General features: G+C 46.2%; 1 protein-coding gene across 2 annotated transcripts; it reads right to left on the bottom strand.

The window, feature by feature from the left end:
- Nucleotides 1–9,969: 9,969 nt before the first annotated feature.
- On the bottom strand, nt 9,970–11,682 carry AIF1 (allograft inflammatory factor 1). 2 transcript variants are annotated; one of them, XM_036248900.1, is made up of 6 exons: nt 11,578–11,682; nt 11,345–11,406; nt 11,197–11,263; nt 10,829–10,870; nt 10,491–10,653; nt 9,970–10,152 (listed from the first exon to the last, which is right to left on the bottom strand). In XM_036248900.1, the coding sequence occupies exons 1-6, from the start codon at nt 11,600–11,602 to the stop codon at nt 10,068–10,070; spliced, it is 444 nt and encodes a 147-aa protein (XP_036104793.1). In that variant the 5' UTR covers nt 11,603–11,682; the 3' UTR covers nt 9,970–10,067. The 2 variants fall into 2 exon arrangements, with proteins under 2 accessions (XP_036104793.1, XP_036104794.1); XM_036248901.1 differs by lacking the exon at nt 10,829–10,870.
- Nucleotides 11,683–12,224: the final 542 nt, after the last annotated feature.

Here is a 12,224-nt window from a genome sequence, read left to right as displayed (position 1 = left end):
TTCCTGTCCCCTCTCCCTGGTCAGCTACAACAGCAAAATTTCTTGGAAGAACCATTCATACTCACTTCACTCTCCTATTTCTTTCCTCTTTTTTTCTTTCTTTTGTTAATCCTCACCCAAGGATATTTTTTCCACTGATTATTTTTTATTTTTAGAAAGAGTGAGTAGGAGGAGGGGGAGAGAGAGAGAGAAACAGAGAGAGAGAAACATTCATTCTTTCTTAAACCCACTCCAGTCAAGCATTCACCTCTACCCTCTACCCAAACTGGGTGTGTCAAAGACCTGTCTCATGGTTTGAAATAGCATTTATGTGCTGATGAATTCCAAATATATAGCTTCATCAGAGACCGTGCTTTCAAACTCCAGACTTGTATACACAACTATGTACTTGACATCTCCTCCTGGTTATCTAATAGATCATTTCAAATTCAGTATGTCCAAAACCAAATATTTGATCTTCAGCCTCTCAAAACTTGCTTTATTCACAGCCTTCACTATCTCAGCTGATGGCAATTTTAAAATTCTGGTAAAATAAAAAACCTTGGAATCCTCATCAATTCCTTTTGTCTCACTCCCCACTTTTCTCAAGACAGGAAATCCTATCTTGAGAAAATATCCAGAATCCAACCTCTTCACTTCCACTTCTTTTACCTTAGTCTGAACCATTGTCATCTCTCACCTGGTTTACAGCAACAGACTACTAATGGTCTTCCTGGGTCTACTCCTACAGTCTACTGTATTCTCTATGCTGCAGCCTTTTTTTTTTTTTTTTTAAAGAGAGAGAGAGGAAGGGAGAGATAAAAACATTGATGTGAGAGAGAAACGTCAGTTGGCTGTCTCCTGCACGCCCCCTACTGGCAATTGAGCCCAAAAACCCAGGTATGTGCTCTGACTGGGAATCCAACAGGGACCTCTCAGTCCACGGGACAACGCTCAGTCTACTAAGCCACACCAGCTGGCATTGCAGCCTTTTTTCAGAGGAGGCCCTGAAAGACTCCTTTACTCAAAGCCCTGCAATACTTCTCTGTTTCTCTCAAAATAAAAGCCAGAGGTTTTTTTTTTGCTTGTTTGTTTTTTAATCCTCACCCGAGGACATTTTTCCATTTTTTGTTCAGATAGAGTGGGAGGGAGAGAGAGGAAGAGAGAGAGAGAGAGAGAAACATCGACGTGAAAGGGACACATCGAGTGGCTGCCACCCGCACGACCAACCAGGGCCAGGGATGAACTGCAACTAAGGTACATGCCCTTAGCGGGAACTGAACCCAGATCTCTCTGGACCACAGGCCGATGCTCTAACCACTGAGCCAAACTGGCCAGGGCAAAGCCAGAGTTTTTACAGTGAATTGAGATCCTAGAAGAGTTGGCCCCTTTTATAACTCTGATTTTATTACTCTCTTTACCTACACCAGGCATGTCTCCCCTTGGGGCCCTTCTGCTCCTTTCCCTCTGCCCAGTTGGTTTCTTCTGAGCATTCTCCAAGGCTAACTACTATCCTCACTTCTAACAACATATATTAGTTTTACTTGTTTTTGTACTTAAAATACTTTTTTTTCTTTATTGATTTTTTTAGAGAGAGAGGAATTGAGAGGGAGAGAGAGATAGAAACATCTATGAGAGAGAACATTGATTGGCCACCCCGGCATGCTCCCCACTGGGGATTGGGCCCACAACCTGGGCATGTGTTCTGACCAGGAATCAAACCAATGACCTCTTGGTGCATGTGTTGATGCTCAACCACTGAGCCACACCGGCCGGACTGTTTTTGTACTTTGGACAAATGGAATTGTACAGTAAGGGATCTTTTGCTTCTGTCTTCTGCTCAACACATTAACGAATTTCATCCACATTGTTGCATGTAGTTATAGTTTGTTCATTCTCATTGTTGTATAATAATAGTCTATCATATGAATATAACCCAATTTATTTATCCTGAATGAACAAACTATTTAAGATCCCCAGATCTTTTCTTTTTCTTGTTGTCACCAGTGTTGTTGTGAAGGTAAAATAAACCTATACAGAGAAAGCATTTATAATGGTATCCAGTATATAGTAGGTGCTCAATAGAAGTTATCTATTAATTTGTTATATTCAGATATTTTATTCAACTTGATCATCTCATCCTTATCTGAAGTGCTATATAGTCACTGCAGCATTCTTTTTTTTTTTTTATCCTCAGCCGAGGACATTTTTCCATTTTTTGTTCAGGTAGAGTGGGTGGGAGAGAGAGGAACAGAGAGAGAGAGAGAAAAACATCGATGTGAAAGGGACACATCGAGTGGCTGCCACCCGCACGACCGACCAGGGCCGGAGACAAACTGCAACCGAGGTACGTGCCCTTAGCGGGAACCGAACCGGGGTCTCTCTGGACCACAAACCGACGCTCTAACCTCTGAGCCAAACTGGCCAGGGCATCACTGCAACATTCTTTACGATGCCAGCCTTCCTTCACCACTGGGAAGGGCCAACATGGACAACCTCAGTGGCCCAGTCTGTCCTCAGTACATAAAACAAGCTGGGCCAATTGGATTCTCTCTTTCCAGGGAGTTGGGAAATCTGAAATTGTGGCCAGTGACTTGAGGGTTGCTAGTTAACTCATAGGGACCCCTTGGAGGAAAGGTCCAGGAATAGTCTCACTGAACTCTTTGGCTTCTGCCTTCCCTGGGGTTGGCTGTTTAACTGTTTCTGCCATCCAGGGATTTTGTATCCCTAGCATTTGCCCTTAGCATCCTCCTAAGCCAAGCCCCCTTTCTCTTTATTAGATAGCCTCAGTTTTGTAGTTTGTCCCCAAAAGGACCTCAAAGACTCATTTGACACTTAAATTGTCAGGCTTTATAGTGTTATGAATACTTTACTCCATTCAATTACACCCGTTCTTTCATCCATCTATCTGTTCATCCATTCAATTTTAAACGTTACTGAGGGCTTATGATATGTCAGTCACTGCAGGGCGGATCACATTAACCTTATTTTCAGATGAAAGACTAAGGCTGAATGATTTGTCAAGGTCATAAAGCTTACAGTGATGGAGAATGTTGGTTAAAGATAATCCTTGCTCTTCAGCATGGGCCTGGGTGATTTTCCCTCCCTCCCTCCCTCCCTCCCTCCCTTCCTTCCTTCCTTCCTCCTTCCTTCCTTTCTTTCTAATTTTTAATTTTTTTCTCAATTTTTATTAATTTATTTTTGTTACAGATGTTTCTCCTCCCCCCCAGCCGACACCCTCCTCCCCATCTCCCCCCCAGCATTGTTGTCTATGTCCATTGGTTATGCATACATGCATATACGTTCTTTGGTTCATCTCATCCATCTCCCCCACCCCCCCCCTTCTGAGGTTTGTCAGTCTGAACCATACTCCTTTCTATGTTTCGGTCTATTTCGTTCATCAGCAGCCCACCTTGTTCATTATATTCCACAAATAAGTGAGATCGTGTGATATTTGTCTTTCTCTGATTGGCTTATTTATCTTAGCATAATACTCTCGAGGTCCCTCCATGTGGTCTCAAAGGATAAGAGATCTTTCTTTTTTACAACTGCGTAGTACTCCATTGTATATATGTACCACGGCCTTTTTATCCATTCATCTATTGATGGACACTTGGGCTGTTTCTAGATCTTAGCGACTATAAATAGTGCTGCTATGAACATAGGGGTACATATATTCTTTCTGATTGGTGTTTCAGGCTTCTTAGGATATATTCCTAGAAGTGGGATCACTGGGTCAAATGGCAGTTCAATTTTGAATTTTTTGAGGAAACACCATATTATTTTCCATAGTGGCTGCACCAGTCTGCATTCCCACCAACAGTGTACTAGAGTCCCCTTTTCTCCACACCCTCGCCAGCACTTGTTGTTGGATGATCTGTTGATGGCAGCCATTCTGGCAGGTGTGAGGGGAAGGAAGGAAGGAAGGAAGGAAGGAAGGAAGGAAGGGAGGAAGGAAGGAAGGAAGGAGGAATTTGCATCTCTCTGATGATTAGTGACGTTGACCATTGTTTCATATGTCTCTTGGCCATTTGTATTCCTTTCTGGAGAGGTGTCTATTTAGGTCCTCTGCCCATTTTTATTTATTATTTTAGTTTTTTATCCTCACCCGAGGACATTTTTCCATTTTTTTGTTCAGATAGAGTAAGAGGGGGAGAGAGAGAGAAACATCGATGTGAAAAGGACACATCGAGTGGTTGCCACCCGCACGACCCAACCAGGGCCGGGGACAAACTGCAACCAAGGTACATGCCCTTAGTGGGAACCGAACCCGGGTCTCTCTAGACCGCAGGCCGACGCTCTAACTGCTGATCCAAACCGGCCAGGGGCCTCTGCCCATTTTTTATTTAATTTAATTTTTATTTTTATCCTCACTCGAGAACATTTTTCCGTTTTTCTTTTAGATAGGGTGGGAAGGAGAGAGAGGAAGAGAGACAGAGAGAAACATCGACGTGAAAGCAACACATCTACTGGCCGCCTCCCAGGCAACCCCAACCAGGGCTGGGGACAAACTGCAACCGAGGTACATGCCCTTATCGGAATCGAACCAACGTTTCTCTGGACCGTGGGCCGATGCTCCAACCGCTGAGCCAAACCAGCCAGGTCTGCCCTTTTTTTTTTTTTTTTTTTTTTTTTTTATCTTTATTGTTGAATGTATTACAGATGTTCCTCATTTTTCCCCATTGACTCTCTCCTCCCCACTCCCATCCCCCTCCTGCTTTTTCCCATACTGTTGTCTGTGTTCATTGGTTATGCATATAAGTTCTTTGGTTTATTTCTTCCCACTCCCCAACCCCCTTCTCTTTGAGGTTTGTCAGTCTAGCAACCCATTTGTTCTTCTTAATCCCTTCACCTTTTTCACCCATTCTCCCAATCCCCCTCCCATCTGGCAACCAACAAAATGTTCTCTGTATCTGTGAGAATGTTTCTGTTCTGCCTGTTCATTTTTTTTGTAGATCCCATTGTCGATAGATATGTATTCATTGCCATTTTGTTTGTTCATATATTTTATCATTTTCTTCAAAAAGACCCTTCAACATTTCATATAATAACGGATTGGTGGTGATGAACTCGTTTAGCTTTTCCTTGTCTGGGAAACTCTTTATATGACAGCTTTGCAGGACAGAGTAATCTTGGTTGTAGGTTCCTGCTTTTCATCACTCTAAATATTTCTTGCCACTCCCTTCTGGCCTGCAAAGTTTCTTTTGAGAAATCTGCTGACAGTCTTTTTTTTTTTTATTAAAAATTTTAACACATACTCTTATATCTTTCGAATTTTGCCCCATATGCATGGGTTATTTATGAAAACAAGTATATTTTATTTATTTACTTTTTAATTTTTTTTCTTTATTGATTTTGGAGAGAGAGGTAAGGAGAGGAGAGAGAGATAGAAACATCGATGAGAGAGAACATTGATTGCCGCCTCCTGCATGCCCCCCACTGGGGATTTGGCCCACAACCTGGGCATGTGCCCTGACTGGGAATCAAACCAGCAACCTCTTGGTGCATGGGTCGACAATCAACCACTGAGCCACATCAGCCAGGCGAGCTGACAGTCTTAAGGGAACTCCTTTGTAGGTAACTAACTGCTTTTCTCTTGCTGCTTTTAAGACTCTCTCTTTGTCTTGAACCTTTTACATTTTGATGATGATGTGTCTTGGTGTGGGCCTCTTTTTTTTTTTTTTTTTTTTTTTTTTTTTTTTTTTTATCCTCACCCGAGGATATTTTTCCATTTTTTGTACAGATAGAGTGGGAGGGAGAGAGAGAGAGAGAAACATCGACGTGAAGGGACACATCGAGTGGCTGCCACCCTCACGACCAACCAGGGCCGGGGACAAACTGCAACCGAAGTACGTGCCCTTAGCGGGAACCGAACCCGGGTCTCTCCGGACCGCAGGCCGACGCTCTAACCGCTGAGCCAAACTGGCCAGGGCGGTGTGGGCCTCTTGGGGTTCATCTTGTCTGGGACTCTCGGTGCTTCCTGGACTTGTATGTCTGTTTCCTTCACCAAGTTAGGGAAGTTGTCTGCCATTATTGCTTCAAATAGGTTTCGATTTCTTGTTCTCTCTCTTCTCCTTCTGGCACCCCCAAGATACGAATGTTGGCACGCTTGAAGTTGTCCCAGGGGCTTCTTATGCTATCCTTATTTATTTTATTTTATTTTTTTTGGTATTCTTTCTTCTTTTTGCTGTTCTGAGTGGGTGTTTTTTGCTTCCTTATATTCCAAATCGATGGTTTGCTTCTTGACTTTACCTACTCTACTATTGAATCTGTGTAAATTATACTTTATTTCAGTTAGTGCCTCCTTCAATTCTGACTGTGCATCCTTCATTTCTGACTGGTCCTTTTTTATACTCTTGAGGCCCTCATTAAGTTCGCTGATGCTCTCACTAAGTTCATTGAGCAACCTTATAAGCAGTATTTTGAACTCAGCACCTGTTAGGTTGCTTATCTCCATTTTGCTTAGTTCTTTTCCTGGAGATTTTTTCTGTTCTTTCATTTGGGACCTGTTTCTTTGTCTCCTCATTTTGGCTGCCTCCCTGTGTTTGTTTCTGTGTATTACTTAATGAGAGGTATGGGGCTAGCTGAGACCAGATGCTGCTCATTTGAAAGAATTTAGGAAAACCTGAAGCAGGATCCAAGACAGGCCAATCTTATCGTTAAGCAACTGGCAACAGCCTGGGTGGGCCTGAAAGTTGGGTGTGGCGGGGCCTCAAGGAATCACCAGGGCAGGGCTACCAGTGTGAGCCAGGTCGCTGGAGTCCCAGATATGGCGGCTGTCTGCTGCCCCAGGGAAGGGCTCACCAAAGGAACAAAGGCCTCTGACAGCACGTCTGTCCCGGAGAAAGCCCCCTCTCCAGCCCTCGCTCCAGTGCCACACAGCTCAGTTCTTCCCTGTGTGTCTCTGGCGCCCCTCGAGTGCCTCCCCTCCAAGCTTAGAGGGAGAGAGTCCAATAAGTCGGCGCGCAGGCCCTTTAAGAGGAGCTGCCTGGGGCTCCTGCCGCCTCAGCCTCCCTGAGCCTCAGTTCCTGCTAGTTTTACAGCCAGAGGTGATGGGGATTCTCTTCCTGGCACTGGAACCCTGAGCGGGTGCCTGGTGTGGGACAGGGACCCCTCAGTCCTCAGGGAGGACCTTCCCAGCTGAGATGTCCTCCTGATTTTTATCCGCCACACATGGTTGTGGGACCAGCCCGTCCGCCTCCACCCTCCTACCAGTCTCAATGTGGCTGCTTCTTTAATTCCGTAGTTGTAGGACTTCCATTCAGCTTCATTTCAGGCGGTTTTGAATGATGGTTGTTCTGTAGTTTAGTTGTAACTTTAATGTGATTGTGGGAGGACTCGATACCATGTTTACCTACCTGCCATCCTGACTGGAAGTCAGGTCTGCCCATTTTTAAATTGGGTTCTTTGTCTTCCTTTTGTTGAGTTGCATGAGTACTCTAGATATTTTGGAAATTACCCCTTATCTGATGTATTATTGGCAATTATGCTCTCCCGTACAGTGGGTTCCCTTTTTTTTTTTTTTTTTTTTTTTTTTTTTTTTAATTTTTTATTTATTTATTTTTTTGTGGTATGTGCCCCTAGCGGGAACCGAACCCGGGACTCTCTGGTCCACAGGCCAATGCTCAACCACTGAGCCAAACTGGCCAGGGCCCCTTTTTTTTTTTTAACCTCACCTGAGGACATTTTTTTTGTTGTTGTTCAGATAGAGTGGGAGGGAGAGAGAGAGAAACATCGATGTGAGAGGGACACATCGAGTGGCTGCCTCCCACACGACCCAACCAGGGCCAGGGACAAACTGCAACCGAGGTACGTGCCCTTAGCGGGAACCAAACCTGGGTCTCTCTGGACTGCAGGCTGATGCTCTAACCGCTGAGCCAAACTGGCCAGTGCTCCCTTTCCATTTTAGTGGTTGTTTCTTTTGCTGTGCAGAAGCTTTTTAGTTTGATGTAGTCCCATGTGTTTGTTTTTTCCTTTGTTTCTGTTGCCTTAGGTGATGTATCGGTGAAAATTCTGCTGCGTATAATGTCTGAAATTTTGTTGCCTACAGTTTCTTCTAGGATTTTTATGGATTCATGAGTCACATTTAAGTCTTTTAACCATTTTGAGTTTATTCTTGTGTAGGGTGTAAGTTGATGGTCTAGTTTTATTTTTTTGCATGTAGCTGTCCAGTTGTCCTAACACCATTTATTAAAGAGGCTGTCTTTACTCCATTGTATGCTCTTGCCACCTTTCTCAAATTTTTTTTTTTTTTTTTTTAGTTTTAGTTTTTAGTTTTTAGAGGTTCTGAGAAGCCGTGAGGGCCCCAGCGTCACTGGGACGGGGCTGCAGCCCTGGGGGCTGGGGAAGACCCAACTGTTAGTGGCAGAAAAACAGCAGCAGGTATTAGACGGGTGGAGTCAGATGGGACCTTGGCTCAGCAACCATGGTACTTGAGGTCAGGTAAGAGAAGAATTCAGAGCCAAGACTCAAATTATAAGAGAAAGTTTACTTAGAAAGTCACAGAGGAAGAAGAAATGAGCTCAGAAAACAAGTTACAGCAAAAGGAGGTCCCTTGGAGCTTAGGAGAGGGTGGGGGAGATGAGGGGAGGGGGGTGGGGGAGAGAGAAGAGAGAGGAGAGAGACGAGCCTTGAGAGACAAAGGAGAAAGAGAGGTCTGGGCACGCTGGGATGGTCCCTGGGGAGAGGAGGCGGTGGGGAAAGGTACAGTGTGCTCCATAGAGAGGGTCCTCAAATATTTTTTTTAATTGTTTTTTCTTTATTGATTTTAGAGAGAGAGGGGAAGGGAGAGTGGGACAGAGATAGAAACATCAATGAGAGAGAACATCGATTGGCTTCCTCCTGCAGGCCCCCCACTGGGGATTTGGCCCACAACCTGGGCATGTGCCCTGACTGGGAATCAAACTGGTGACCTCTTGGTGCATGGATCGAAGCTCAACCTCTGAGCCACACCAGCCAGCCAACCTTTGTCAAATATTAATTGAACATAATGTCTAGGGTCAATTTCTGTTTTTTTTTTACTGTACATATATATATATATATATATATATTTTAATCCTCACCCGAGGACATTTTTCCATTTTTTGTTCAGATAGAGCGGGAGGGAGAGAGAGGAAGAGACAGAGAGAGAAACATCGATGTGAAGGGACACATCGAGTGGCTGCCACCCACACAACCAACCAGGGCTGGGGACAAACTGCAACCGAGGTACGTGCCCTTAGCGGGAACCGAACATGGGTCTCTCTGTACCGCAGGTTGACGCTCCAACCGCTGAGCCAAACCGGCCAGGGCTGTACATATTTTTTTTCAGAGAGGGAAACAAATACTTTGGGCTTATTATTATTATTTTTAATCCTCACCTGAGGATATTTTTCCATTGATTTTTCAGATAGAGTGGGAGGGACAGAAAGAAAAACACCGATGTGAGAGAGATACCGATTGGTTGCCTCCCGAGTGACCCCGACCAGGGCCGGGGACCAAACCGTAACCGAAGTAATTGCCCTTGGCTGGAATCGAACCCATGACTCTTTGGTTCACATGCTGATGCTCTAACCAATGAGCCAAACTGGCCAGGGCTGTACATGTCTTTTTATCTCCTCTAACTTCCTTGAGGTTAAGGCTATCGTATGCATCTGGAATACCCCTTGCCTACAAAGCCATCTGCTGTAGCCCTGGATGGGTGGCTCAGTTGGAGCATTGTCTCATGCACCAAAAAGTTGTGGGTTTGATCACTGGTCAGGGTGTGTAGGAGAGGCAACCGAATGATGTTTCTCTCTTGTAACAAAGAAAATCAATAAACATCATCTGGTGGGGATTACACACACACACACACACACACACACACACACACACACACACACACACATCTGCTGTAATACACACATTGCCCATTTCGGCAAATCCTCGCTGCCCTTCCCTCAAAGATACTTCACTACTTTCCAAATCCAGGAAAAAGAGCCCCCAAACAAAGACCAAGCTGATTTGATCTAGAGAAGGAGAAAATTTTATTTTAGTTTCACTCTGGCTCACAATTGTGTCTTCTTTTTTCATGTTGGGGTCATTAGAAGCCCCTTCCATCCCACCACAAATCAGGGCAACTCAGAGATAGCTTTCTTGGCTGGAGGACCTGTTGGCTTCTCCTGTTCCCTTGCTTTCTCTTCATACATCAGGATCCTGGTTGAGATGGGAAGAGACACAGGGATCAGGAAACAGCCCTCTCAAGAGAATAAATCTTAGGTTGCTATGAAAACCCAGAAGAGGAGGAGGGTTTGAAGGGTGGGAGGAAGGGGAGCAGCAGGGGTGGGAGTGTAGGGGGCAGTGGGAACCAGACCATGGATGGGGATAGGACCTTGGAAGGGTTCCTCAAAGAATGGGAGAAATGGGTGCAGAGTAATGTGTAGAAGGTGAGCCTGGGGACTGGGGTAGGGTGGGAGAAAACAGGTAAGTTTAGGGAGGTTGGACCCAGAGGGCCTACCCTGGCTCTGGCTTTGCCCCTACAGTAATTCCCTCACATTTTTAGGATGGCAGATCTCTTGCCCAACATCATCCTGAGAAAGTCAGAGTAGTTGAAAGTCTCCCCAGAGCCACCGGAAACCTCCTTGATTAACTTCTTTAGCTCCAGGTGGGTCTTGGGTACCCCAAGTTTCTCCAGCATTCGCTTCAGGGACATAATATCTGGAGATGGAGGTAAGAGGTGAGAAGAGGAGTCTCTCTCTCCCCTGCACCTCCACATTCCCATTCCCTTCCTGTTATCCTGGTAGCTGGGCTCTTTCCCAGCCATTGGTACTGGAGCACTGGAGGAGAGACCTTCCCCTTGCCTGCACACTCCCCCGCGTCACCCTGTTCTCACCGATATCTCCATTTCCATTCAGGTCAAATTCCATGTATTTCTCTGGGTGAGGGGAGAAAGTAGAGGGTAAGCTCTGGCTGGAAGGGCAGGGGCAGGACAGAGAACTGAGAAAGGGTTTGCTGAGGGAGAAGGAGGTGGGGCAGGCAGAGGAAGTAGGGGTTGGGATTGAGGGGCCCTGTTACCCTATCCTGAACTTAGAGGAGCTGCTGAGAGGGGCTGGCCAGGGAAGGGGACTGCAACCAGGGGGACAATAGAGGCAGCCTTCCTTCTCCCCACTGCAAAAGTAGACTGTGTCTGTGCTCTCCCTGCTCTGTTTTTGGGGAAATCCTCCCCCTCACCTCCCATCCACCCCTAGAGGCTCCCCTCACTCTTGAAGGTGTCCAGTTTGGAGGGCAGACCCTCATCGCTGCAGTATTTGGGATCATCCAGGAATTGCTGTGGGGAAGCCAGAGCCAGGGTGGGCCCAGGTTCAGGACTCCTGTCCCCAGGCCCCACCCCCTTAGTTCTTCCTTTTACCTTGTTGATTCCATCCAGTCTCTCCTCCTGCTGGGCCTTCAGCAGCCCAAAAGCCTTCCCTCCTGAGGCGACAGGGAGGTTAATGTACCCTCACTCCCCACCCTCCCACCTCCACACCAGCCCAGGACCATCACAGTTCTGCCTTCTTAGGCCAGCGAACTGCCCTCCTAGCCCGTTGCCCACATCGTCGGCTCCCGCTCGCGTGACGGCTTCTGCCTATCCCACCTTCCTACCCTGTAGGTCCTGGGTTTGGCTCATGGCTCAGCAGGTGCGGGTGCAGACGGGCAAGCTGCTGTCTCTGGGGCAGTCTCCTCTCCCTCAGCGGCCTGGCCTCCCTCCCAAACTTCCCCTTTCCTCTTATTTCCTCCTCCTCTGTGTCCAGGTCTCACTTCCCCCACCAGCTTCTGCTGACACTGGCACCCCAGGAAGAAGGGGGAGCTGAGTGTAGATTGGAGATGAGAAAATGACATTCTCTCAAATTCCTCCCAAGAAGAGCCCTGTGTGTGCATGAAAGTAATATCTTGATAACCACTAGGATGTGGGGGAAGGGCAGTAAGACCCAGGGGCACTTGTTCTCAGGAACCAGGAACTGGTGGTCTTTGAGCAGGTCCCGGAGTTCACTGGGTTTCATGAATCTGGGCACACAGGTTGGGACAGGGGACTGAGGAAGGGCTGACTGGACTTTTCTGTGCTGTGGGAGAAGAATCTGAAGGTCAGGAGGGTGGCAAGATGGGTGCCGGATCTGGAAAGGGGGAGAAACTTCATTCCTCGCTCAGCAGCTCCAGAGAGGCACTTGGAAATATGGAAATATCTAACAAAGCCATTTTAATTATTTGCTTTAGGATGTACAGTGTGACCCCACCATCTTATCCCCTTTGAA

Source organism: Molossus molossus, unplaced genomic scaffold (genome assembly GCF_014108415.1).
Source record: "Molossus molossus isolate mMolMol1 unplaced genomic scaffold, mMolMol1.p scaffold_m16_p_8, whole genome shotgun sequence".
Classification (NCBI taxonomy): Eukaryota; Metazoa; Chordata; class Mammalia; order Chiroptera; family Molossidae; genus Molossus; species Molossus molossus.
Note: the sequence above shows the minus strand (reverse complement) of the source record. Positions and strands in the feature narration are given on the sequence as shown.